General features: G+C 40.4%; 1 protein-coding gene across 7 annotated transcripts in view; it reads right to left on the minus strand.

The window, feature by feature from the left end:
• Nucleotides 1-27084, minus strand: part of LOC149280649 (janus kinase and microtubule-interacting protein 1-like) — a 66526-nt gene that overhangs the window by 32337 nt on the left and 7105 nt on the right. For 5 of the 7 annotated variants that reach the window (XR_016278136.1, XM_089500211.1, XM_089500208.1 and 2 more), the window contains exons 3-8: nt 23503-23997; nt 14762-14971; nt 12878-12997; nt 12155-12301; nt 10359-10499; nt 7527-7586 (exon numbers count right to left, since the gene is read on the minus strand). Coding sequence is in view for 6 of the 7 variants with exons in the window: in XM_089500211.1 (XP_089356337.1) it covers nt 7527-7586; nt 10359-10499; nt 12155-12301; nt 12878-12997; nt 14762-14971; nt 23503-23997 (1173 nt within the window). In the remaining variant the exon portion in view is untranslated. The remainder of the gene's footprint in view (nt 1-7526; nt 7587-10358; nt 10500-12154; nt 12302-12877; nt 12998-14761; nt 14972-23502; nt 23998-27084) is intronic. The other 2 variants (XM_089500207.1, XM_089500212.1) reach the window with 2 other exon arrangements.

Genomic DNA, 27084 nt, shown 5'->3' on the forward strand with positions numbered 1-27084 from the left:
TTCTTACAATGTCATATGGTGCAATCTACAGTATGCCATGAGAAGGAAGCAACAGCACTGAAAAAGGTGCTTGTGATGACTCAGTTACACACTGCAAAGAATGATGTATATGTTTTAAAGTCTAGTACAAACCTACATACCAACCCATGTAACCTAGGGGGAAGTCCTTCCCAAATATAAATATAGGAGTTAGTCATGCCCTAGTAGTCTCCTGCTAGGTCACTGAGAAACACAATTCTTGGGAGGGAGGGTTGGGCTGGGGTCTTGTGGGGCTTGTTGTTTTTACTGTTGTATATTTTTAAACTATGCTCGATCCTCAAAACGGAAGAGGTGGGATATAAATAAATATTTATTATTATATTATTATTGTTGTTTCTTGTCATGAAGCATCCTGTTTGTAGCTCTAGCACCAAAGCAAGTAATATTCTTTAACGTGGCATGCTCAAAAGGCACAATCTGAATCCACACTGCTGCATCAACTGATTGTAAAAATAAAACATTTGGTAGAGTAAATGTACAGAGCTCTAACCTCACTATTTTTTTGTGAGGCAACTTTTAATATTGTCTACAGTGTAAGCTTTTCAGGAATCATGGATTCATAGAATCACAGAATCATAGATTTGGAAGAGACCTCAAGGGCCATCATGTCCATTCCCCTTGCCATGCAGAAACACACAATCAAGTTAAACACCAGTTAAACAAGAATAGAATTTACACAGATAAGATATTTTAAACATATTGGTGGGTTATACACCACCATGAAAGTACGGAGTCAGTCCGTACTAGGGTTAGGAAGGTGCGGTGCTTCCGCACCCCCCTAACCCTAGTACGGACTGAGTCCGTACAAAATGGCGGCTCCCCTTCCACATGGGGGCCGCCATGATGACGTCATGACCGCGCTGCCTCTATACGGGGCGGCGCGGACATGATGTCGTCGGTCCGCGCCAGGTGTGCCCTTTTCGCGGACCAGGAAGGAGCTCCGTTTCGGAGCTCCTTCCTGGTTTGCATCGCCGCCTTGTGTCGCTGGGTGCAGCCTTCAGACAGCTGCACCCAGCGAAGCAAGGGAGAAAGGGGCCAAACGGCCCCTTTCTCCTCCTCCCTGCCACCGCGGGGTGTCCTTGGGGCTTGAAGCCCCAGGGACACCCCTTTTCAGGCTGCGGGGAAGCGGTGTTTTGCCGCTTCCCCGCAGCCTGAAAAGCGGAGGATCGGGGCCTCAGCGGCTGCTGTTCTGACCGCTGAGGCCCCGATACACTGGGGGAAGGGGCAGGTACAGCCTGCCCCAAATGGACGGTCTGTAACCCGCCATTGTTACCCTACCAACTAATCGTCTCCCAGCATTGTGCTACTCGTAAATGTGCGTCAACCAGTTCTGGAAATCAAGTTTTCAAATTCTTTTACAAAAATATAACTTTTCTGAGGTGAACGCTGTTATTGGCATGGATAAGAGACAATTAAGAGAATTCATTTTTTGGACTGATTCAAGAAAAGATCTGCAGTCAATTAGGACCTCACAATTTTCCTTTTGGTTCTCCTTTTTGAAGACTGAACATTTCAGAGCCAGATATTTGACTAAACTCAAGTCGCCTACTTTAAAAATGGCCTTCACTGAGCTACGACTTCAATTAATGCCTACTGCGGTTCTACAATAAAGTGCCTTTTAAGAACAGACTATGCATCTGCAGTCAGCATCAGGTGGAGGATATTGTTCACTACTTATTAATTTGTCCATTGTACAGCAACCCTAGAAACAAATGTTTAACACCCTTGCTGATAAACAAAAGTGGGAGCTCTACTGTTGATTCGGTCCAATTCCTTTTGGGTGACGCCAATGACTATGTAACACATAGAGTGGCTCTTTTTGCCATGGCTGCAAAAAAGATTAGAAAGAGAAGTTGTATTCTACATGATATCTGTTGCTTGAATGTGCTTTGCCCAAAAATGGAAATGTAATTATATTCCATCAAAGGAACATTGGTTGACAAAATTATATGATGGGATAGAAATTGATAAATTAATGCAGGCATTAAGAAATAAAAACAAGGAACAATTTATAGGAGAATGGGATGAATTAATTAAATTTTTAGAAGAGAATTGGGGTAAAATAGCGACTATTAATTTACATTAAAATGAAAGGAGAGTGGACCCACTATTCAATAAAGAATTAAGAAAGTCAAAACTAACATAAATCAGACAAGCATTGGTAGGAAGGAAGTCAGTTTGTATGAACGAGTGTGAAAGAAGAAATAGGAAAGTATGAAGATGTCTAAGAGAGAATGAAGAAGAAAGAATGATGTCAGAAGAGCTGAATGGGGATTGGAAAGAAGAAGGGAAAGAAAGTTAAAGGGATACAGTAAGTGTAGAGGGTTGGAGAAGGTAGAGATGGTATGTGTAAGATACTTAAGACAAGGTAGGAATGGACCAAAATGGTCAAGGTGCAGAATTATAGAGGGAGAAGATTGAAGTGGAGAGAAAGACAGAGAGGAAGGTATAAGCAATAGAATAAGTAGATTGTATTAGGGAGATAGGAGGAGTAAGAAGATTATTTAAGGTATTTAAGATTTGCTATTTATGAGGGGAAGCAATAAAGGGGTGTCATCTATAAGTCCCCCTGACTTTTCTGACCAGGTATTTGTAAAATAGATAAAGAGTGATAATAGGTGGAAGTGTAATGTATGTGTTACTGTATATGTTTGAATGTAAAGATTGTTTTTGTCATTTTCTGTTTTTAATAATAAAATTTATTTAAAAAAAGATTAAAAAGAGAGAGTTAAACAAAATTGCCATAAATTGCCAGAGAGATGCCAAGTATTAATTAGATTTTATGATTATATCAAATATGTTTACTAATATCCAGGAAAGGTGTCTCTTTTTTCTTTTGTCCTTTTTTAACAGTTAACTATTTTTAACTGCACATTACATGTTAAGACATTTTTTGTCATTTGTATTCTGTGCCTTTTGTTTTAAATGTTAAATGTTTTATCCTTTTTGATAAGCTCATTTTGTCCTGGCCTTCGGCTAGTACAATAAATGTTAACTTGATTTTTCACTCACTCACAATCAAAGCATCCCTCACAGATGGCCATCCAGCCTCTGTTTAAAAACCTCCAAAGAAGAAGACTCCACCACTCTCCAAGGGAGTGTTTTCCACTGTCAAACAGCTCTTACTGTCAGGAAGTTCCTCCTAATGTTAGTGGCATCTCTTTTCATAGAATCAGAGAGTTGGAAGAGACCACAAGGGCCAGCCAGTCCAACTTCCTGCCATGCACAATCAAAGCCATCCAGCCTCTGTTTAAAGACCTCCTAAAAAGGCGACTCCACCACTCTCCAAGGCAGTGTGTTCTGGTTGCTACAGTTCAAGTAGGATGTTGACAAGCTGGAATGTGTCCACAGAAGGGTGACCAAAACAGTGAAATGCTGGAAAAAATTCACTATGAGGGGCGACTTAAGGAGCTGAGTATATTTAGAAGAGAAGATTAAAGGGTGACATGGAATTAAAAGACAAGGTGAGAAATAGATTTGCACTATTAAGCCTAGTTTACTAGGAACCAGAAAAACTCTGGACGGACGTCAAGGATAGTCAAAGAGGAATTCAGAAAGACAATATCAGTAGCCAAAATGAAGGAGAAGAAACAATGCATGAGAGATTAAACATTTCATCTGGAAAGAAGGAAAGAAGAAAAGCAAAAGGAAAAGGAGACAGAAATTTAATCTGAAGCTTAAATCCTACTGTTCAGTGTGTATGAATAAAGAGAACTGCTACAACAATCAATACAAACAAATAGGAGCCAACAATAATAAAAGAAAGAACAAGAGACCTCTTCCACAAGATCCAAGAATGCAAGAAGACATTTAAACCAAGAGTAGAGGTACTCTAGAAAAAGAAGAGTAACACAATTCATGAGCATGATGAAATTTAAAAAAAATGATGGAAACAATACACAGAAGAGCTATATAAAAATGTGAAAATATGAATTACAAATGGGAAGAAGAAACTTTTGAAGATTAATCCCCAATTTTGGAAAGTGATGTGGGAGTTGCTATAAAAGCAATTGGAGAGAACAAATCATCAGGAACAGATAATCGACCTTCCTTTTTGTAATTACTATAACTCACAGAGACAGAGTCAAGCTTAGCTTTAACTAAAATCTGTCAACAAATATGGAAAAAAAGCAGTTGTCCACAGAATAGAAGCAATCCTTATACATTCCCAGCCACAAAAAAGGAGACAAAAAAGATTGTAGTAATTATAGAACCATCACAGTAATTTCCCATGCAAGCAAAGTCATGCTTAAAATTCTGCAGCAAAGATTCCTACCATATATGGAGCAAGAAATCCCTGATGCAAGCTGGAAAAGGAAGAGGCAGTGAGGATCACATTGCAAACATATATTGGATAATGGAGTACACAAGAGAATTCCAGAAGTAAATATGCATGTGCTTTTTTGACTACAGCAAAGTATTTGACTTCATAGATCACAAAAAGCTATGGTTTGCGTTTAGAGGAATGGGAGTACTGCATGTGATTGTTCTGATGCTAACCCATACTGAGGACATGAGGCTGCCATCAGAACAGAATCCAGAGAAACAGAATGGTTCTCAATCAGCAAAGGGGTCAGGCAAGGCACCATATTTATTCAATTTATATGCAGAAAATGTCATATGCAGAGTGGGCTTGGACTCAAGATAAATGATAGGAGGAAGGGACATTAACAACCTAAGATATGCAGATGACATAATACTACTAGCATAAACCAAAAAAGACCTGGAGCAATTACTGAAAAAAGTCAAGGAGGAAAATACCAAGGTTGGATTAATGCTGAACATCAAAAAACAAAAACAATGGCCATGGAAGATCTATAGGAATTCATCCTAGGCAACAAAAAATTGAAATAGAGTTCCCATACCTTTGTTCAAATATTGATCAGAACAAAGACTGCAGGAAAAGGGAAATTATTACACTTGATCTGAACACTCTCTTGGTTATTTTTTTTTATCATGTTCCTTTATTTTAAAAAGATTCTCAACTTCCCAAGAACATGGCCATGTTGCAATTCTCCATATTTTGCAATGTAGTTCTGAGCTCCAAAATATATAGAAATGCAGACCAATCTGCATCTATTTTAAAATTAAAAACATTTAGAAATGCATATTTTGAGAGAAATGAGGTGCATATTTTCTGAGACAAACTCCAAAAATATGGACAAATATTTGTTTTCATTAAAACAAATTTACAAATAAATGAGAAACAAGATATGTAAACAATATAAAAAACGACATGGACTCAATTTACCTGTCCACCCCTATTCATCTGATTTGAATTCCAGGTACAATATCTATGTAGTGTTGGTTAAAGATTTTTTTAAAAACCAAAGCAACTATAACTCCATTAAAAAAAAATCACATTTGTCAAGAATCCAAACAAATATTCCAATGTATGCTGGGTCCTTGAATTTTAGTTGTTTTCATCTGCTATATCTGACTCTTTATTATTTTATTACTTTTTAGGGGGGTTGGTGGATTTTGTGTTATTTCAAAAAAGCTGTTAGGTATGATGTCAAACAGGAGTACATAATCAGCGATTCCCACATGTATTTTTTAAAAACAATAGTTTTAACCATGTTATTGTTAACAATGATCTTCTTTAATAATTTTAAGCCACTTTGAATCCTAATCTGGGGAAAAAGGAAGGTTAGAAATATAATATTAATAATAAATAATAATAACGAAATGCACAGTAATGCTATGGCCATGTCTGCTGCTAAGTAGTACTATTAAATTCAATGGGCCTCTTTGCCTGGTAATTGAGTAGAATCATAGAATAATAGAGTTGGAAGAGACCACAAGGGCCATCCAGTCCAACCCCCTGCCATGCAGGAAATCCAAATCAAAGCATCCCCGACAGATGGAACATCCAGCCTTTGTTTAAAGACCTCTAAGGAGGGAGATTCAACTACACTCTGAGGGAGTGTGTTCCACTGTCAGACAGCCCTTACTGTCAAGAAGTTCCTCCTAATGTTGAGGTGGAATCTCTTTTCCTGTAGCTTGCATCCATTACTCCGGGTCCTAGTCTCTGGAGAAGCAGAAAACAAACTTGCTCCCTCCTCAATATGACATCCCTTCAAATACAGTCCGTCCTCGCCTTACACGGGGGATCCGTTCCGGATCTCTCCGCGTAAGGCGAATTCCGCCTATGCTCGAGCCCCATTGGAAACAATGGGGCTCGTGCGCGGCGGCACGGGCGCGCACAGGGTGCAACGGGCGCGCGCGCCCATTCAATTGAATGGGACGTGCCGCCCCTTCCACCCCGCGCACACGCCGCGGCTTGAGCGCGTATGCTCAAGGCCGTGTATGGCACGCCAGCGTATGGCACGGGCGCACTGTATTTAAACAGGGCTATCATATCACCTCTTAAACTTCTCTTCTCCAGGCTAAACATCCCCAGCTCCCTGAGTCGTTCCTCGTTGGGAATGGCTTCCAGACCCTTCACCATTTTAGTTGCTCTCCCTTGGACATGCTGCAGTTTCTCCACATCCTTTTTAAATTGTGGTGCCCAGAACTGGACGCAATATTCCAGGTGGGGCCTAACCAGAGCAGAATATAGTGGCACTATTACTTCCCTTGATCTAGATACTATACTTTTATTGATGCAGTCTAAAATTGCATTGGCCTTTTTAGCTGCTGCGTCGCACTGTTGATTCATGTTCAACTTGTGGTCTACTTGGACTCTTAAATCCCTTTCACATGTAGTTTCATTCAGCCAGGTGTCGCCCATCCTATATCTGTGCATTTCATTTTTCCGCCCTAAGTGCAGTACCTTACATTTCTCCCTGTTGAATTTCATTTTGTTAGCTTTGGCCCAGCTTTCTAGGTCATCTTGAATTTTGATCCTGTCCTCTGGGGTATTAGCTACTCCCCCTAGTTTGGTGTCATCTGCAAATTTGATAAGTATGCCCCCAATTTTATCTTCCAAGTCATTGATAAAGATGTTGAATAGCACTGGGCCCAGGACAGAGCCCTGTGGGACCCCACTGGTCACTTCTCTCCAGGATGAAAAGGAGCCATGGTTGAGCACCCTTTGGCTTCGGTGAGTCAACCAATTACAAATCCATGTAACAGTTGCTTTGTCTAATCCACATTTTACAAGCTTGTTTGCAAGAATGTCATGGGGAACTTTGTCAAAGGCCTTACTGAAATCAAGATATACTATATCCACAGCATTCCTTTCATCTAACAAGCTGATAATTTTATCAAATTACCAATAGTATAGGATTACAGAGTAAACTGTGTGAAACAGAAAGGCATAATAAAACATCACTATCAACTATCAATGTTCAAGCTTATACTGCAGACTATGGTAAATATCTAACGTCTACATATTTACAACAGCAGCAGCAAGCCATGCAGTTTTTCTCCATTAATTAAATATAATTAAATATTAATAATGAAGTCATTCTTTTAATGACAAAATTTAATATCAACATTTTTGGAGGAAAATTGCCATCATGATAGAGACAAACGTTACTCACCTTTGGGGATTTCAGAGATTTTCTTCTCTGTTTCTTAGAGTGTAACAATTGCTCCTGTTCCTATAGCAAAAAAAGTCATTATGTACATAGAAACATATAGGTATGTGTGAATGTATATGTAAATACAGTGGGTCTTTGGTATCTGCTGGGGTTCGGTTCCAGGACCGACCAACGGATATCAAAATCTGACAATGCTCATGTCCAAATATATACAATGGCACAATAAAAAGGTGTCCCTTATATAAAATTGCAAAAATCAAGGTTTGTTTTTTTGGATTTTTAAAAAATATATATTTTGAAGTTGTGCATAGTTGAATCCGTGGATGCAAAATCCATGAATTAGCCAGGCCAACTGTAATCTGCAAGGATGTGCGTCTGTTTACATGCACAGATGCACACAGGGGGATTTCTACAGGATAACAAGAGAATGCACAGGATCATTACAGTGTATTCATAAGGTCCAGTATGTTCCATAGGAAAACTACAGACCCCCTTTTTTATTACTATTGGAAGATGCACTTTTTGTAATGTTTCCCACATTTGTATAACTGGAGGTGGGGGGCCACTCCATCTACAATGCACACATTTTTGACCAAGTATAAGAAGACTGAATCAAAATCTGCATAATTTCCCTAATATATTTCATCTCTCAGTTGGGTTAATTAATTATGCAGTTCCCAACTTTTTTTTGCTATTGAGGTCTGGAAACAGAAAAGTGTATTTCAAATGGGGGTGGGGAGAGAATCAGGCATAGCATTTTGACAACATAGAGGTGTGGCAGAATACTTTAAACAAGCAGACAAATATTATCTTTGCATGAGCCATCTCAGGAAATCCCCAAATTTTGGGGTCTCTTCTCACCCATAGTAATATGTGTTGGAAGTGCAAAACGTACTCTGTGATGAAAGAGTTAATGCCTCCAAGTGGGGAGTAGTAATAGACTTAGATAATTAAGAGTAACTTTCAATGAGCTCCCTCCAAGTCTACCTATACTGACCTCGCTTTGTGATGTAATCTGATAATCCTAGGGATGTTTCCATTCCTCTTCTCTTCCCACAACTAACTCATCTTTTCCCTAGAGACATAGGCTGCATCCACACTGCAGAAATAATCCAATTTGACACCACTTTAATTGCCATAGCTCAATGCTGTAGAATCTTGGGATTTGTAGTTTGTCATGACACCAAAGCGCTCTGACAGAGAAGATTAAATGTCCCACAAAACTACAAATCCCAGAATTCCATAGCCTAGTAGAACTCTTCATAGTGTTCTACTAGTCCAAGATGGGGCCAATTGCTGTTGTTATTAACTTCATCCACTTCTGCCCTAATTACTGCTCTTCCACTGAGATTCTAATCTTTAAAACTGAATTTGTCTCCTGCTCTTTCACAGTAGTATTTAATTTGTCTTCTTGATCTAGCATGGAGCTCAATTCTGATTGGGACCATAGACATGGTAAATGTATTTGTCTTTTTCCCCTGCAGCTACCCACCAGCCTCCATTCTTTGCCTATTTAGATGCTTTAACAGCACAGGACAGTGAAACACTTCACTGCTCTAGCCAGATGGCTTCCATTTTTGTGGAAACAATGTCATCTTCACTTGCAGGATGTACTTTCTTCATAGGTTTAGATGCCTGGATTCTTCCATAACAAGACAGGCAGGCAACTTAATGGTGATAGTGGTGGGGGACTTTTGCCCTTATAAACCACCCCATCCTCTGCAAGTGGTACCGCACATTTGCATCACTTCCAGGAACCATCTTGACTGGTTTTCAGCTGTTTTTATGTTTGCATATTCATATTCTATTTAGCAGAGTTTAGCGAAGTAGGTATGCATCGAATTGCAGCCTCAAAAGTATAATTGCCCTCACATGTACTCCTATATGTATCTACTCAGAATAAAGTACCATTGAGTTAAATATGATTTACTCCTAGGGGAGCCTCAAGCCTGTAACATGGATACAGCCATACAAAAGCCCCCATCCAGGTGAGCCTCAAGCCTGTAACATGGATACAGCCTTACAAAAGCCCCCATCCATTGGCCAGCTTTTTCTCTCTTCTCCCTCTTTCCCCCAGTAAACCATGGCGGGATACAGACCGCGCCTTTGGGGCGGCCTGCAGCCGCTCCATTCAGGCACGGATTGGGGCCAGGGCAGCCACAGCGGCAGCCCAGAGGCCCCAATCCAGTGCTTTTCGGGACCAGGGAGAAGTGGCAAAAAGGGGTGTCCTTGGGGCTTCATGCCCCAGGACACCCCGGGAGCCACAGCCAGGAGAGAAAGTGGCCACTCGGCCCCTTTCTCCCTGGCGCCGTTCCCACAACAGTTTGGTGGCTGCTGGAATGAGGCACCCTCCAGAAGGAGCTCCATTTCAGAGCTCCTTTCAGTGCCTGTTAGGCCGCCACAAGTGGCCTGACGTGGCGCGAACACATCATGCTCGTGCCACGTCGTTTGGACGTGGCGCGGCCCTAACTTCATAATGGTGGTGCCTGTGTACACAGAATGCTGCCATTATGCCGCTGGGGGTACGTATTAGGGTTAGGGAGCATGTAGATGGTGCATGCTCCCTAACCCTAATACCGGCGCTAGTACACTGCTTTTTGGCAATCTGTACTGCACCCAAATCTCTTTTTTCAAATTCATTTCACTCTCTCTAATTGTAGCAGAATGAAGGGGAAGCAGAGAGTATGAAGGAAAGCTCATGGGAGACAGGTTGCACAAAATGCAAGTTATGTTATATTCCAATCAAATGAAAATATGTCTTTACAAAGGTCTGTCTAAGAAGGAATAAGAAATTAAGGCAAAGGCTGACTATGACAAATACTGGAATATTACCACTGTGAGATTATCAATAAGATGCTGCTGCTGTATGATCTGTAGTTTAAGAAATTCAATTTCCTTTTCTTCCCGTCTGCTGCTGATGTCATTCAATGAAGTATGCCTTCTCAAGGTTGGCTGAACAGATAACTTTTCTTTCTATAAAAAATGTATTTCATTAACATAGTAAGAAATTACACTTACAAAAAGACTGGATTAAGTCCAGAGAAATATTCATACAAATAGCCTCATCTTGTCACCTTCAATCAAGCTAAATTCTAAACTTGTCTAAAAAAAACCAAGGAACACATGTGAAAAAACATCACCATTACGAATGAAATAGATGGACAGCCCATCATCCTAAGCAGAGCAACAGTGGTCCAGTTGTTAGAATGTTGGACTGAAACACAGAAGACTGCAATTCTGAGGAGGTTATCACACGTGACTATCCCCAATGGAATAGACATGTGTCAATGATGGATCTTCCTGCATTCCCGGTAGGCAGCCCATATGCAGCTATATACAACCCAGGCTTATCAAGAACAGGAAAATCCATGCCACCACACTCTGAGGATGCCAGCCACAGATGCAGGTGAAACATCAGGAATAAATTCTTCCAGAACACGGCTAAATAGCCCGAAAAACCCACAAAAACTATGGCTGCTGGCTGTGAAAACGTTTGACTTCACAAATTGCCTGAGTGATTGTGGACCAATCACTCTATCTCAATCTGACTTACTTTATGATAAAAAGGTGTGAAAAAGCAGTCATCTTGATCTCAATACCACTTTGGTGTCAATGAAGTAAAGTTAAGACATAAATATTAACAATTAATCCAGCTGCTGTTGCTTCTACTTCATGCATATATTCCTTTCAAGTAAGTATGCCTGTTACTAAATTATCCAACTTTGCTCCTTTTGGGGACACACATCAATATAAAGAAACTTATATGACTTATGTGACTTATTGGGCAATATGTTGGAACTCAGTCCATGTGATCTGGTCTAAGATTCCATAAACATACTGCTATTCTAGCTGTTTCTTTGGTGTGGTACAGATGGCGCAATAGCGCCGTGCTCACGCCGTGCTAGGATTACGGGACCGCACAGCAACGGTCTGCTCCAGGGGCTCTCCTCAGTCCCACTGCACAGCAGCATCTACAAGGGAACATGGAAGACAACCTCTCTGCTGTTGTGTGTCAGTTGTGGAGTGCTACCTCCTTAGAGTCCTAACTGGTATCTCCCAATGCTGGGTTCATTCTAGCACCAAGTGAAAATATGGCATTTTATCAACCCCACTGGAGTTTAAAGGTTTTGCCCAAATCTGTATAGGTGCATAGTACTTGGTTTTAAACTCTTTTAATTGTTTCAGATTGTTTAAATTGTTAAATTGTTTCATATTGTTTTAAATTGATCTAGTTTGTATATCCAAGCACTTAAGCTTGGATGGTATATAAATATTTAAATAAACAAATAAAAGTATAGCAAAACAGAAGGCCAGGGAGTCAGTATTTATGCAAGACCCAACCAGTCTACAGCTTCATAATCACCATCACTAATGAACATTTTGTGGTAGGTAGGTCTATTTTCTGATTTGTGGTAATGGTAGGTCTATTTTCTGATCTAGCAATGATAATCTTTGGATGAATGAGAAGATTGTTCTGCTCAAGCTAATTTACATATTGGAAAAAGGTGGAGATTTCAAATACTTTGTGTCAAATGTGCTTTTAAAAACTTACTACTATTACCCAAATCCGTTCTAAGTAAACAAGAATACTGATCAGAATTTATGATGAAAAGAGAACAACAGCTTACCATTTCCATATTTTCCCTGGAAAGGTTTTTAATTTTTTCCTCCATTCTTTGTATATTCTGCAACATATTCTCAATTTTTTTAGTCAGTCTTTTGTTTTTTTCTACAAGTGGCTTAAGCTGTACTTCTGTGTCTCGACATTGTTTCAACTGCAAAAAAAGTGGAAAATTAAATAGTGAGAATATGAGTTAATGCTTCACCGTAACATTATAAACTGATATTATTGTTACCAGGTAAAATCATTTTCCTATTGCTCAGTTTATCACACTAACACATTCTAATCCTATTTTTTTTCACAGTCCCAATGCTAATTTCTGTCTGCTCTCCCCTAAAGGGATGAGATAAAACACCAATGTATCTTTTTGACACTCACTATAAAGAGAGGAGTTAGTAGTTCCTTGCATGTGCTACCCCTCAGTGTCCAATAAACTAATGTTGTTTTAAAATGTCTATAAACTGACACTTTTTATAAAAAGCATAATTTTATTTATATTATTAGTATAATCTGTGTCTAAAATAAATCTTACTAATGCTGATAAGGGATTTGAACGTTCATAGGTATAAAGGATTTTTCATACTGGTGTTTTGAATATTCCTCCAACCCCTGGAAGTTCTCTAATTTTTTCTTCAGCATCTAGTTAATTATGGAATATGAAGGTAGCTGATAAAGGTTCAAGCAATCTTTTGTTTTGTGTGTTTTAGCACAGTGGTGAGAGTTACTTTACCAGTTCATTCCTTTCATCTACTAAAAGTGTGTTTCTGTCTTCTACCTTCTGTATTATAGCACTGAGTTCTGCAATTTTTAGTTGAAATCTCCGTATGTCTCGCTCATCTGTATGTTGCTCCTTTAAAATATAAAAGATGTATTAAAACATAAAACTGCCAACAATTTCATATCATAAGGTGGATCAGCGTAGACAAAACAATTAACCATTATATAAAATAGAAGCAGTAGGATTCACATCAAGATTGGAAATCACATTACTGATATAACTGTTCACAAATACTTCATATCAGTATCTAACATGGAATGCAATATAACAAGACAAACTGGTACCCAATTATATTTCAATAAGGGAAAAAACTATTTTCATACAGAATTCTACTCTATAAACCCAATGTTAGCATAAAAACACATACACAAACTCTCTCTCTCTGTGTGTGTGTGTGTGTGTGTATGCCAATTTAGCTACCTTAATAATGGCATTATCTTAACAGAGATTTTGGAATCTTCCTTATAACCAACAGGGCTAACCTTATTTTTGTATGACTTGGAGAATACCCAATTCAGTCATTCAGTGGTGGGACCCAACAGTGGAAATAGAGGATTTTTGACAAGTTGAAAGTTTATTCCCTGTAAATCTATCCCTTTTAATCACTAGGTATAGTTGCCCAGTGAGCCCCTTGGAATTCACTAGGGTTTGGTTTCAGGATGGACACACACACACACACACACCATGGATACTGAAGTCCCATTTTATACAGTGGAATAGTAAATTGCTGTCACCTATATAAAATTGCATAATCAAGGTTTGCTTTTTAGAATTTTTTTTTTTTGGGGGGGGGGGTATTTTCAAGCCATGGGTAGTTGAACCCATGGATACAGAATCCGTGGATATGGAGGGCTGCCTGTGCTTAGTTAGATTCCCTCTCAGTGTTTGTGGCGCCAGGGTTCACCTTTTGTTCTGTTCTGCATCCACCTCTGCTGTGGTGATTGGATTATACATGCCCCCAAGATATGTGGAAGATACACCGAAGCTGCACCTGGACCACAGAAACCCAACCCAAAAAGGAGCGTTTTTTCTGCGTCAATTTGGGCTCACAGCGTGTGGCTGCTGCTGTCCCAAGGCATCTTGGGCAGGGACGCCTTGAAGCATCCCCTTCGTGTCTGTTTCCCCCCATTTATTTGCTGGAATAATCACACTTTTATAACAGCTAAGGTGGGAGTGGGAAACTTTCTAATAGCTAGAGTTTATATTACACCCCTCCCTATACCCATCCCACATTTAAATAAATGTAGTACTGTTCAGAAAGCCAGTGTGGTATAGTGGTTTGAGCACTGTACTATGACTAGAGACGAGAGATTGGATGCAACCATGGAAACCCACTGGGTGACCCTGGGCAGGTCACATTCTTTCAGCCTCAGAGGAAGGCAAAGGCAAACCCCCTCTAAAAAAATCTTGCCAAGAAAACCCTAATAGGTTTGTCTGAGGGTAATCATAAATTAGAAACAATCTGAAAACACACAACAATGACACCATTGCTCAACACCATGAAGGCTGCTGGGAACTCCTCCAGATGATGCCTCTGTTGGGGTGCCTTCACTTATCCTTCACCTTACCAATATAGTTTTCAGGTGCTAGTTGAATACACAGTTAATCTCCTGTGTTCAGAGCAATGAAAACTAAACTTTCTCTAGGCTACACATCAGTTGTTCTCCTGACACACTCCCTTTCAAAGAGTGGGGCTTTGCGGAGGGGGAATGGCCATGTTCTGAGGCCCTGTGGAGCAATAGGGCTAGCCTGGTGTGGAATTTGGCTTGTGAGTGGAAATTCCCCATCTGTTCACTAAGGTATTATAGGTATGTTTTTAAAAAATGGTTCTCTTACTGGGCCTCCTACCAGTTCATTTATCTCTCCTGCTCCAAGAGGAAGTTCTTTCTTTGGGCTGCCATGGTATCGTTCCGCTTCTTTGACCTGAACAAGCTGCTCATCCAGAGCTTCTTTCTGGAGCAGCAACTTTCGTGTATGGCCCGCTTGGGCACCAAGTTCCTTCTCCAAAGCCAGAATCACTCGGTCTTTGCTCTTTATCTCATCCATCTTAAAGAGAGTTAGAAAACCAACAGCAACAAACAAAATAACTTATTCAAGCCCTTCCAAATAAAACAGTGTTATTTTTTTCCCCTTCATTCTTCCAGTAGAACAAAATTCTACTTGCAGGTTTGGTTTAGTTTGTACCTTTAACTTTTTTGGAAATATTGAAACATAGATTCCTTTGGAGTTTATCACACGTGAGGAATTTCTCTTAGTTTAGCGAAATTACGTGAATGCTCATTGCATTCGAACTGGCTCCCCATTTCCCCCAAAATAGCATGCCATTGCCTGAATTTGCATGTGGCAGTCTATCACACAGTAACGTGAAACCTCATGATTGCGCTCAGACTGACTTCCCATTGCTCGAAATTGTGTGTGGCAGTCTATCATGCAATAACGTTAAATTCCATGATTGTGCTCAGATTGCCATTGGATTATACTTCCAATTTCCCTTGTCTGATAAACTCCTTTGAGAACTGTGGATTCCTTCCCATAAAGGTTGGAAATAGACAATGTAGATCAACTGTGAACAGACAGACATAGCATCTGAGGATATGTAATTTGAGGCTAGGAAAAACACTTCATAAAAAAGTCACTATCAGCTCAACATTCATTTTCAAAACATCACTATAAAAGGTCTGGCTATATGCTTTTGTGAAATCTCCTAACTGTATATTGCTTAAGGATAGCAATTTCTTGAACAGGCAATAATTCTACCATACGATTAGTGGCTAATCAACTGATACAGTAACTTCAGGTTTGTACTCAGAAAATTCTTTTGACTATTTTAAATATTCAAGTCCAAAATCTTTCAGTAGTATGTAAATATCAAAAATAGTAAATTATCAGATAAAATACTGGAGTTCATGAGTGAATCTCAAACAATTTTACAGAGTAAAGCAGTCAAGAGGAATTTATCTGTATAAATTCAGATAGAATAAATCAATAAACAATAACAAAAATATGCTTTTGGAATACATATTTCATTTTTAATTTAATATACAGTATATACTCATCTATAAGTCTACAAATTTATGCCCAAAAATTGACTCCAAAATCCCAGGTCGACTTATAAATGGGTCACTATGGTAATGTGAAAACAGCTCTCATGCAGTTTCTTTCTCTCTTGAGCCAAGCAGAAAGAGTCCTAGGTGATTGATTGATATTGCTGTTTGTTTAAGAGTCTCTCTCCTGCCTGTCCACCTCGCTGTCTGAAGGCTGAAAGGAAAGCTGAATACTGAAGCAAAAAGTCTCAATGAGAGTCCCTCCTGCCGTGCACACACATACATACATTGAAGGACCCTCCAAGTTTTACCCTCAGCCTATCCACAGATCATAGCAAGATCCATAATTTTGGCTCCAAAACTTGCCCTCAACTTATACGTGAGGTTGACTTATAGTTGAGGATATATGGTATTATGTTATCCAGATGTACAACTGCATGATATAAAGTTAATCCTGTGTCTGTTAAAAAAAATCCTGAATTTGATCATTCCCAGTATCTCACATGCCATGATTATTTACATGATTGTACACTTGAACTTCTTTATTCTATATATATACTGAAACAATCTATGCACACTTAACTTGGGAGTAAGCTCAAAGTGAACTAAGAACCTGAGTGAATATGCCTTGGGTTTCACTGTTAAACTTAAAACAATAAATTACTTGAACCTGGGTTATTTATTAAAATATTTCTAACCTACCCTGTATCTGAAGTTTTTTATGCCTGCTCCATTCTACTTAATTAGCTAATATTAGCTAAACCACTCCCCACATATACAATAGTGTTCCATATCTATGCATATACGGAACAAAAAAAATTATCCTAAATCCCTGACTATGGGATCAGGGCACGTCAGAGTTATCAAAATATTAGAAATTCTAAGTCTACATAGAAACAACCAGATAGCAAGTGATTATTACATTCTATATGCAGTACATGTTTGACCAATTCACTGGTTCTATACATTGTAATCAATAATTAAATTGATTTGTATGTTAAAGAGCACAAAAAGCCTTATGTTAAAAAATGGGGTGGGGTGGGGTCCTATAAAATGCATAGGAAACCAGAACAGACCCACTGAATCAGAAGAATTTCACTAAGTGTTCACTTCCCCCAAAGCAGTTGATTTCAATGGATTTACTCTAGTTGGGACTCATAATACAGTGAACCAATGCCATATGCAGGCTTCACTTCCGCGGCTTTTACCAGAAGAATCTAGTGAAAGGTGAGCATATGCGATTTTCCTGTTACGCGGGGTAGGTGGGTCTGGAACGGTTCCCCATCTAAGGGAAGGGAGCACTGTGCCATTTAGACCAAAATTGCTAAAGCAATCTCCTTTTGTAATTTCCCTGTAAATGTAGTCAATAGTACAGTTTAAACCTTACTGAATCTCTGAGCCCTTACTAAAACACCAACTCAACTGTAATACAAACTGATCCTCTGGATCCAAGTTGGCAAAGTATTGCTGCTATGATTTAACCTAAAAATGTGTTGTGTTTGATATAGTTATGATTGCCATTACAAAACTTTAAGTTGTAACTTTATTCACACTTCCATATGAAAAAATTGCAGCTTGCAAAATCAACTTTGCTGTTCTGTGTAATCACCTGCCAAACAGGAAATTCACTTCTAGAATGAATATCTTGGTAAATGGCCATCCAGTATCCATGAACCTATAATAGAAATGCCATCACCTTTGAAGTTTACCTTTTCCACTGTTGAACAGCTTCTTTTTAAAACTTGTTTAAAATCTCTCTTGTAATTTGAGCCTAGTAATTCAAGATCTATAGGTTTTTGTGGGTTTTTCGGGCTATGTGGCCATGTTTTAGAAGAGTTTATTCCTAGGAATAAACTCTTCTAGAACATGGCCACATAGCCCGAAAAACCTATAAAAAACTGGATGCCGGCCATGAAAGCCTTTGACTTCACACTCAAGATCTGTTCTCTGCCAGTGGTATCACTAGGGTTGATGTCACCTGGTGCTGTAAGTCACAGGCCCTTATCACACGTGGAGGGTCTGCAGCTCAGATCCGCAGTCACTCCTGTTCTAGCAATGCAAAAAGTGATTTTTTTCACACCAGATCCGGAGTCACTCCTGTCTAGCAATGCAAATTCACTTTAAAACGTGATGTTTTACCACACCTGTTGCCTTTCCATTGCCCTTCCGAATCGAGGGAGAAGCAGAGTCAGTTCGATTCCAAGCAAGTCACGTGATGTGGATTCAAGCAAAGCTTGAGTGTACATTGTATTACCACACCAGGACATACCATGCAGATTCAACTTGATTCGAATTTGGACGGTTGTGCGTGCTCAGTGGGGGTCTGAACACATCCTGAACCTTTGCACTTCCGGGGGGAAGAAGGGAGCCTGGTTCCACTTTCACGTGAATTACAGCCTCATGTGAATGACTCCCTTCTATTTTCCCATCCCTGGCAGCCAAATTCAAACGGGTCCTCCAGCCCCTATCCATTTCAGCCACATTTACATCTCTCTTCCTGTCATTCTCCTCATCTATTTCAGCTATATCTACATCTATTTTCCTGTTATTCTCCTCATCCATTTCAGCCACATCTATATCTATCTTCCATGTCAGCACCCCCATCCATTTATTATTATTAAGGAATTATTATTATTATTATTCACTGCAAAATAATCAGTGTAGAAGCTGCAGGTTTACTTAGAAGTAAATCCTTTGGATCTGAAGGAGACCCATTTTGGTGGATTGTATTATTCTCTTATCCCTTATTCTCCATGTAAAGTACCACCTCCCTGAATCCAATCTACTCTCCTTCCTTTTGTAACAGTTGCCTTCTCTTAGGTTGCATCTGCACTGGAGAGATAATCCGGTTTAACTCCACTTTAACTGTTCTGGCTCAGCGCTATGGAATTTTGGGAAATGTAGTGTTGTGAAACATTGAACCTTCTTTGCCAGAGAGCTCTGGTGGCTCAGCAAACTAATAACTTATTATTATTTGTATTATTATTATTTTTAAAATAAATTATTATTATTATTATTATTATTATTATTATTATTATTATTTTAAAAACAATTTTTAAATTATAATTATTATAATTATTCTCCATGCTCCCTAAAATACCACCTCCCTGAATCCAATCTACTCTCCTTCCTTTTATAACAGTTGCTTTCTCTTAGGTTGCATCTGCACTGGGAAATAATCCAGTTTGACTCCATTTTAACTGTTCTGGCTCAGTGCTATGGAATTCTGGGAAATGTAGTGTCCTGAGACATTGAGCCTACTCTGCCAGAGAGCTCTGGTGCCTCAGCAAACTACTTATTAAAATAAATTATTATTATTATTATTATTATTATTATTATTATTAAAATTGTTTTTTTTAAATTATAATTATTATAGTTATTCTCCATGCTCCCTAAAGTACCACCTCCCTGAATCCAATCCACTCTCCTTCCCTTTTTAACAGTTGCCTCCAGTTTAACTCCGCTTTCACTGCCCTGGGTCAGTGCTATGGAATTCTGGGGTTGGAGTTTGTTGTGGGGTCCTTGGCTCGAGGCTATGGAATTCTGGGAGCTGGAGTTTGTTGCTCCCCCCAGCCTCTGATGGCCCCTTCCGTTGCTCCCATCTCTCCCCCCAGCCTCCTGTTCATTCCCTCCATCCCTGTCATCTACCCTTCTGAGCAACGGAAGCAATTGGGGGGAAATTGCAGTGCAGCATCATAGGAAATTTGTCTCTTTGGAGGTTTGGGAGGGTGTACCGGGAGGGAAACAAAGCTGCATTCCACACCAGACCAATTTGGAGTGAAATCGAAGTGAGCTTGAATGTGAATTCTGTGAATTCACCAAAATGAGGGGTCACTTTGGAATCACTGCGGAAGCGCCACGGAAGGAGCTCCCACAGAAATGAATCTCATCTGATAACACATTTACGTTAGGACATGAATCTGCATCATTGGACCTGCACTCACGTTGGATCTGAGCTGCAAAATCTCCAAAAAGCTCTGTGTGATATACTCCATAGTGTCACTCCCCCTTGACCACCTCCTATACCACGCCATACAGAATCTTTCTTTGGTAATGTTTTTTGTACCAATGTTACTCATAAATCATAATCCCTGTATATCAGTGATTGTAATGGCTCAGGGGTTGCAATTGACTTCTTTTTATTCTTTTCATTTCTGACTTTAATGACCCTAATGCAAACCTATTACAGTCAGCCCTTCTTATACACGGATTTGTCATCCATGGATATGAGCATCCGCGGATGGCAAACCGAGAAGTTGTCCCCAATGGCGGTACGCATGCACGCACGCCGCCATTGGGGACAACTTCCTTCTCCTCCCCTCCTCTCCTTGCTTCCCTCCCTGCCTCCCTCCCTTTCCTCCCTCTTACTTACCTTGAAGGCCTCCGGTGTGACTGCTTGGCCTCGCTGCCACTGCGGGAAAAGCCGGGTAGTGGCGGTGGTGGCGGAGGCCAAGCCTCAGCCTCCTCGCTGCCGCCGCAGAAGGACCCGATGGCGGTGTTGGAGGCCTCTTGGCCTCAACAGCACCGCCACTGGGCCTTTCCCACAGCGGCGGCGAGGAGGCAGAGCCACCATGGAGGCCTTCAAGACCTCCAGCGCTGGCATCCGGCCTCAATGCCTATGCCGCCCTGGAAGGGCCGGATACCGGTGTTGGAGGCCTATAGGCCCCCAACACCGACACCCGGCCCTTCCACGGCGGCAGTGAGGAAGCCGGGTGACAGTGCGGGAGGCCTTGAAGGCCTCTGGTGCTGCTGCGCTCCGTGCCTCCTCTTCAAAAGGAAAGGCGTGGAGGCGGTGAAGAGGAATGTAAGAGGGAAGGAGGGAAGCAGGGAGGAGGGAAGCAAGGGAGGGAAGGTCAGAGACTTTGGTTCCCAATGGCAGCACTCGTGCACACGCGCCGCCATTGGGAACAAATGGGACTTGAGCATACGCGGATTTTGGTATATGCGGGGGGGGGGGGTCTGGAGCGGATCCCCCGCGTATACCAAGGGCCCACTACAAGATTTTCTTGGCAGGATTTGTCAGAGGGGCTTTACTATTGCCTTCCTCTGAGGATGAGAGAATGTGACTTGCCTAAGGTCACCCAGTGGGTTTTTGTGCTTTCTGGGGCCATCGTAGATCATGATAAATAAAGCCAAACACATTGACAATGAGATGCTGAAATTCTGTGTTGTTTTTGCAAATGACTGGATTCAAATTTGTCATCCCTAAAACAGAAAATGTCACACAATGGCAGGGGAAGGTATCTTTTATGGGAAGGTATAGTTTTTAAGAATATAGTAAAGACAAGCTGGGATCAGTTTTTCATTTCAGTTCCTTATGTGTTGCATTCAAACCAAAATCAACTGTTTGAAGAAGCATTCTGTGTAGCTCAGGAAATACACGCACACTGTGGTCCTCAAAGGTAGCTCCCAGAAGAGACTACAAATATCCATTCAGTTGTATTGTTCCTTATCTGTCAGAGCTTGGAAACACTGCCTTTTCTGGAATGTATATCCCATAGCTGGGTGGGGGATTGTAGGAGCTATTGTTACAAACTTTTCCAATTCTATCTCTCCATCTCCCTTCTCTCCAGTTCATATTGTAATGCCCAACTTATTTGGATCAGCCAACACACATAGAAAATACAGTCCAGTGTGATGTTTAGTATGTTGGACTTTAGGTGGAAAGATCTAGGTTCCCATCCTTGATACAACCTAAATTTACATTGTTGCTTTATGGCAGTCAGTGTCAGTTTGAGGCCTACCTCACAAGATTACTGGACTTAAATCCATGCCCATGTATTCCTCTCTGAACTCAATAGAAGACACAGATGTTCCATTCAATCATACAGCTATTTCTTTTTTAAAAAGCTGTTTTTGGGGCATTATATTATTTTATCATAACATATGGCCTTCCAGCTATTGTTGGATGACAGGTCCCAGCATCCCCTAGCTGGTGCAGCCAACGTTGAGAAATCCTGGGCACTGCAGTCAGCTGCATCTGGATCATGGAAGCTGTGCTACTTGACGGCATAGACACACACAATTTAAATCTCTGCAGCCCCTGGAGCCTATGATCTAAGATGGCCCTAAAAAGCATCAGTCCCCTGGGTCAGAAACCCACTGGGTGACCTTGCCTAAGTCACACTCTCTCAGCCTCAGTGGAAGGCAAAGGCACACTCTCTCTAAACAAATCTTGCCATAAAAACCTTGCAATAGGTTTGACTTAGGGTTGCCCTAAGTCAGAAATGACTTGAAAGTACAGGGCAACAACAAAGGAGGGTGTGAATTGCACCCGTGTTGCTTAAGAGCTCAACTTAGTACTGAGGACACAAAATCATTCAGAATGAATTTCAAATGGATATTCTTGTCTCACAGTTCATTTGCAAATGAACCATCTGAAGATTTTCATGCCTAACCCAAGGAGGTGGCTAATTTCTCAGCCCATTAATAAAAATTTAAAGGGGGTGAGAAAACAGAGATCCATATGTATCCGAGATTTGCTTCAGAAAAGCATCATTTACCACCTCTTGGTTTGGTGGCCTGTAGTAGATGTTGGCAGAGAGCCAGCATGGCATAGTGGTTTGAGCATTGGACTAAGACTCTGTAGACCAGGGTTCGAATCAGGCTCAGCTATGTAAACTGACCTGGTGACCTTGGACAAGTCACACTCTCTCAGCCTCAGAGGATGGCAATGGCAAACTTGAAACTTTAAGAAACTTGCCAAGAAAATTCCATGATAGGGTGCCATAAGGTTGCCATAAGTCAACAACAGCAACAACACTAAATGCCTACCACAATGTTGCTTTTATTTATTTTCCATTTATTTTTTCTCTGCTGGTCCACTCTGATCATTCTTGTGGATGTCTATACAATTTAATTTGTCTTTGAGATATAATGCCACTCATTCTCCTTTTGTTCCACAGCTATTTTTTTAAAAACAGGTTATCTCCTTCAGTTGTTATATTCAAGTCATGAGAATCATTCTACACCAAGTAATTATATCTATCAGTTATATTATTAATTGCATAAAAGATGACAGCTCTGTCTCTGAAGGGTGGAGCAGGAAGAGTGAAACTCAACAAAGGGCATCCAGCAGCCTTGCAGGACTGCAGGAGTGAACACACCAGGTTAGTGTGAAATTCTACACTTCATCATTCGAGGAGAAGAAGAAAATATAATTTTTCCACCTCATCCTAAAATGCCCTTTACTCTCACTCACTCCGCTGGTGAAAGCTGAAAGAATGGAAGAGAAAAATATAACTGAAAACAGAATCAGCAGGTCTAAAACGTTACTGCAACTATTAGAAAATCTGCTCTGTTGCAAAAGTCAATATCAGTAATGGGAGCTCTTCCATCCTGGCAAAGAAATCTTGGAATAGGGCCCGCCTCTGGGAGTGGATGGAACACACCACACATCCTAGGATACCCATTTTCTATTAAAAGATAATTTTACATGGCAGTATTAAAATTAATTCAGTTTAAAAATATGGGCTATCATATGCTACAACTATAAATATTCAAAGTGTCAAGTATGCATTGCAATAAACCTACCAGCCTGCGGATGTCCTTTTCACATTCACGCTTTATCCTATTAATTTCATCTTGATGTGATTGGTAGGCAATGCGCAGGTCAGCTGCCTTCATTTTATCTGCCTGCATGATGTTACTCAAGGCTTCCTCTAACTGTTTCTTCCCTGACTTGAGTTCTAGTATCTCCTGCTGCATTTTTATCCGCTCGCCATCAAATAGTTTCCGGGCTTCTTCCCTAGCTTCATTTAACAAGACAGTTTTCACTTTGTCAGCTGCTCCATCTTGCAACATATTCACTGTGGACTGCAATCTCTGGATTTCACTGTCTTTTATTTTCATCATACGAGCCACTTCTTGTTCATGCTGTCTAATCAGTATTTCCCTGAGAGCCTGGAGTTCTTTGACTTTCTCTTCATGGAGTTTAGCCTTCAATTCAGATATGTAGACTTTATGTTTGTGCTGAACTTGTTCTCGCTCTTGTTTCACTTCTTGCAACTTCTCTCTCAGTTTACCCACCTGGAATACAAACAGGCAGTAGATTAGAATCCTATTTTGGGAGAAAGACGGTATATAAATTCAAATTTAATAATAATAATAATAATAATAATAATAATAATAATAAATTTATTTCAATACCGCTTTCCCGCAGTGATCAAAGTGGTGTATATAGTAAAATTTAAAAAGCTGTTGCAATACTTTTGGTAGAAATGATACACCTAGGCTAGGTTCTTATACAGTTTTGGCACATCAGAAAGCTTATGTGAGAGAAGGAGAATGTTCTGGCAGCATACAGAGGCACAAGGAGAATGTAGTAACAAGAGGGGGAAGAAGCCACCTCCTGCCTTCCAGAGGTTAGTTATGAGTTGCCTCTTACAGAATACCCAGCTTGAAGGGATCCTTGGAGCCAAGGTATAGTGATCTTAAAAATCATGAGAGGTCAGGCCATTTTCCACTCCATCTCCCACAGTGTTTGCATTGCCTTTGAGGACACCAGGTAACTAAATGCCTTAGAGTCAACTGTTGAAGGGCAGTGTGGCTGCCTTTATCTCTCATTGCTACTACTGCTGCTTTTCTGAGTTTTGGATACCTTCCTGTATCATCCATGCTCTAGTCATATGGGATCGCTTTAACCTAAATCCAATTGGTAATCTGAACGAGAGTAGATGCAATCAGTTTAAAAAGGATATAGACAAGTTGGATCAGGTTCAAAGAAAGGCAACAAGGATGGTATGAAGAACAAAACATATGAGGAAAAACTGAAGCGGCTATTCAGCTTGGTGAAGAGAAGATTTACCAGTAATATTACTGCACGGGTTTGGTTCCAAGACTCCATACATACCATAATCTGTGATGCTCAAGTCCTATTATATACAATGATATCGCTTCTTAAATACAATGATATCGCTTCTTAAAAAATAGCAAAATCAAAGTTTGCTTTAAAATATATTTTCAAGCTATCGGTAGTTGAATCCATGGATAAAGAATGTATAGATATGGAGGGCTGACTGTTCCTCAAAGGCTGTCATAGAGAGGAGGGTAGAGGTTCAATCTTTGCTGACACAGAAAGCAGGGCCAGGTCTAATAGTTTTCAGTTACAGAAAGGTAGATTTTGATTGAACATTATATGGAACTTTTTGATAATAAGAGCAGTTCAGTCATGGAACCAAATGCCTAGAGACGTAGTGGGGTCCCTATCTCTTTCTATGAAGAGGCTGGACAGCTACATGCTGGAGATGCTTTAGCTGAAGATCGTGCATTGCAGGGGGTTTGAACTCAATAGCCCATGGAACCCCTTCCAACTCTATGATTCTATGATTTGTCAGTTGGTGGGTCAATCCTTATATAATTTCCCTTTGATTCAATAGCTTACTCTAGTTGGGACTACCAATAAGATTCAGGCCTCTGACTTCTCTACTCTAAGTGAGAATGAGAAAGGGCATAGGCTTCATTTTCATTTCAGACAGATGGACACATGTTCAGTAACTCCAATTTGAAGCAGTATATGAATGCCTTGAAGCACTAGAGGTCTGTAGAGAAAGGAGACTGCAAATCTAACCAAAGGTCTTCACATCAGTTTCTTGTCTTGATTTCTGGCTAGCTCTCAGATGTCCACTTGCCATACCTAGGGTTATAGGCATCAAAAGAGACAACAAGCCAGGGAAGAACTTCAAAGTTGTCTATTGAGTTGCAAGTGGTTTTACATGGGAGAAGGAGAAAAGGTATGTATACACGTGCCTGGATAAGACCCTGGTTGACATGCCTAGGAGCTAGTTCTAAGGGCTCCTGTAGCCAGGTCTAATTTGATTTTTTTGTTTTGTTTGTTTATCTCCTTTTCTATCCTTGGATGGATTTCCTGATACAATGAAAGTTTTTACCTCCTACTCGAGGGCCCAAATACCCTAATGGCACCACATCAAGTCTAATCTGGGAAACTAAGTAGGATCCTAACTGGTTAGTACTTGGATGGGAGGCCATCAATGAATACTAAGTAGTGCAAGCTGTATTTCAAAGGAAGAAGCTGGGGAAACTACATCTGACTATTCCTTGCCCAAGAAAACTCTATGAAATTTATGGGGTCACTGTTAAGTCAACACACAAAACACAAGCAATTATAATAATTTCTCCTCCTTTTTAACACAGGCTCATATTACATTGGTATTCTACATCCTGCTAGCATAAATAACAAATAATTTAATACAGTACTTAACTCACCTTCACATATTCCCAGTGAAACTCAGCAAGAGCTTCCAAAGAGAACAGGCCAGAAAATAAAGGGAAGGAATTCTTCTATTTTGCTTCCTAATTAGTCTATAAGACAATTAGTTTCTGTTTTAGTTATTATTCCACCCCACTGCTAACATCCTGAATAGAAATTCTTCTCTGTTGCCTACTTTCTCTTTGCCCAACACTTTGCTATTTGTGCTCCCCTCATTAGCTCTTCAGTTTTCTTGGCTTTGTTTTCAGTCTGCTTCTGTCTGAGATATTGGCACCCCCCCTTCTCATCACATCTCCCCCCCCCCCAAAAAAAAAAAAACCATATTGTCCCACTCTAGAAACTGTCCCTGATTTGGCAACTCTGTCCTTCAACCTTTGCTGCTCTGGTCCAAAACTGCTGAATTCCCTTCACCTTCTTCTGTTCTGATCCTGCCCTCCTAAATGCTCTCACAATTTCACAAAAACTTACCCCTTTCCTATATAAATCATCTCATATCCCTAATCACCACTCTGAAAATCATTTTCCCTTTTTCCTTTCCCACATCATTTTCTCCATAGTTAACTATATCATTTACTTATTTAATTTATATGCCACTCTGGGATACAAGGGGCATTCCAACCTAGGTCCAGGATTATGTCCAGGCTGGCAGCGGCGTTTTTTCCTGCAGAGGAAAGCCACAGCCACCAAAATGTGCGGCTTCGCAGGAAAAAGAACCCACAAAAAGTGGGTTCTTTTTCTGCTGTGCCAGTTACATCCCAGTGTGCCAGTGGTGCACTCGTGACGTAACTGGTGCGACGCAACGTGCGGATGCTATGCATCCATTATTTCATAATGGCAGTACCCATGTACACTGGGCGCCATCATTATGCCGTTGCCAGTACGTGCTA

This window comes from Sceloporus occidentalis, unplaced genomic scaffold (genome assembly GCF_023333645.1).
Source record: "Sceloporus occidentalis isolate IW3139 unplaced genomic scaffold, rSceOcc1.0.p SCAF_150, whole genome shotgun sequence".
NCBI classification, from domain to species: Eukaryota; Metazoa; Chordata; class Lepidosauria; order Squamata; family Phrynosomatidae; genus Sceloporus; species Sceloporus occidentalis.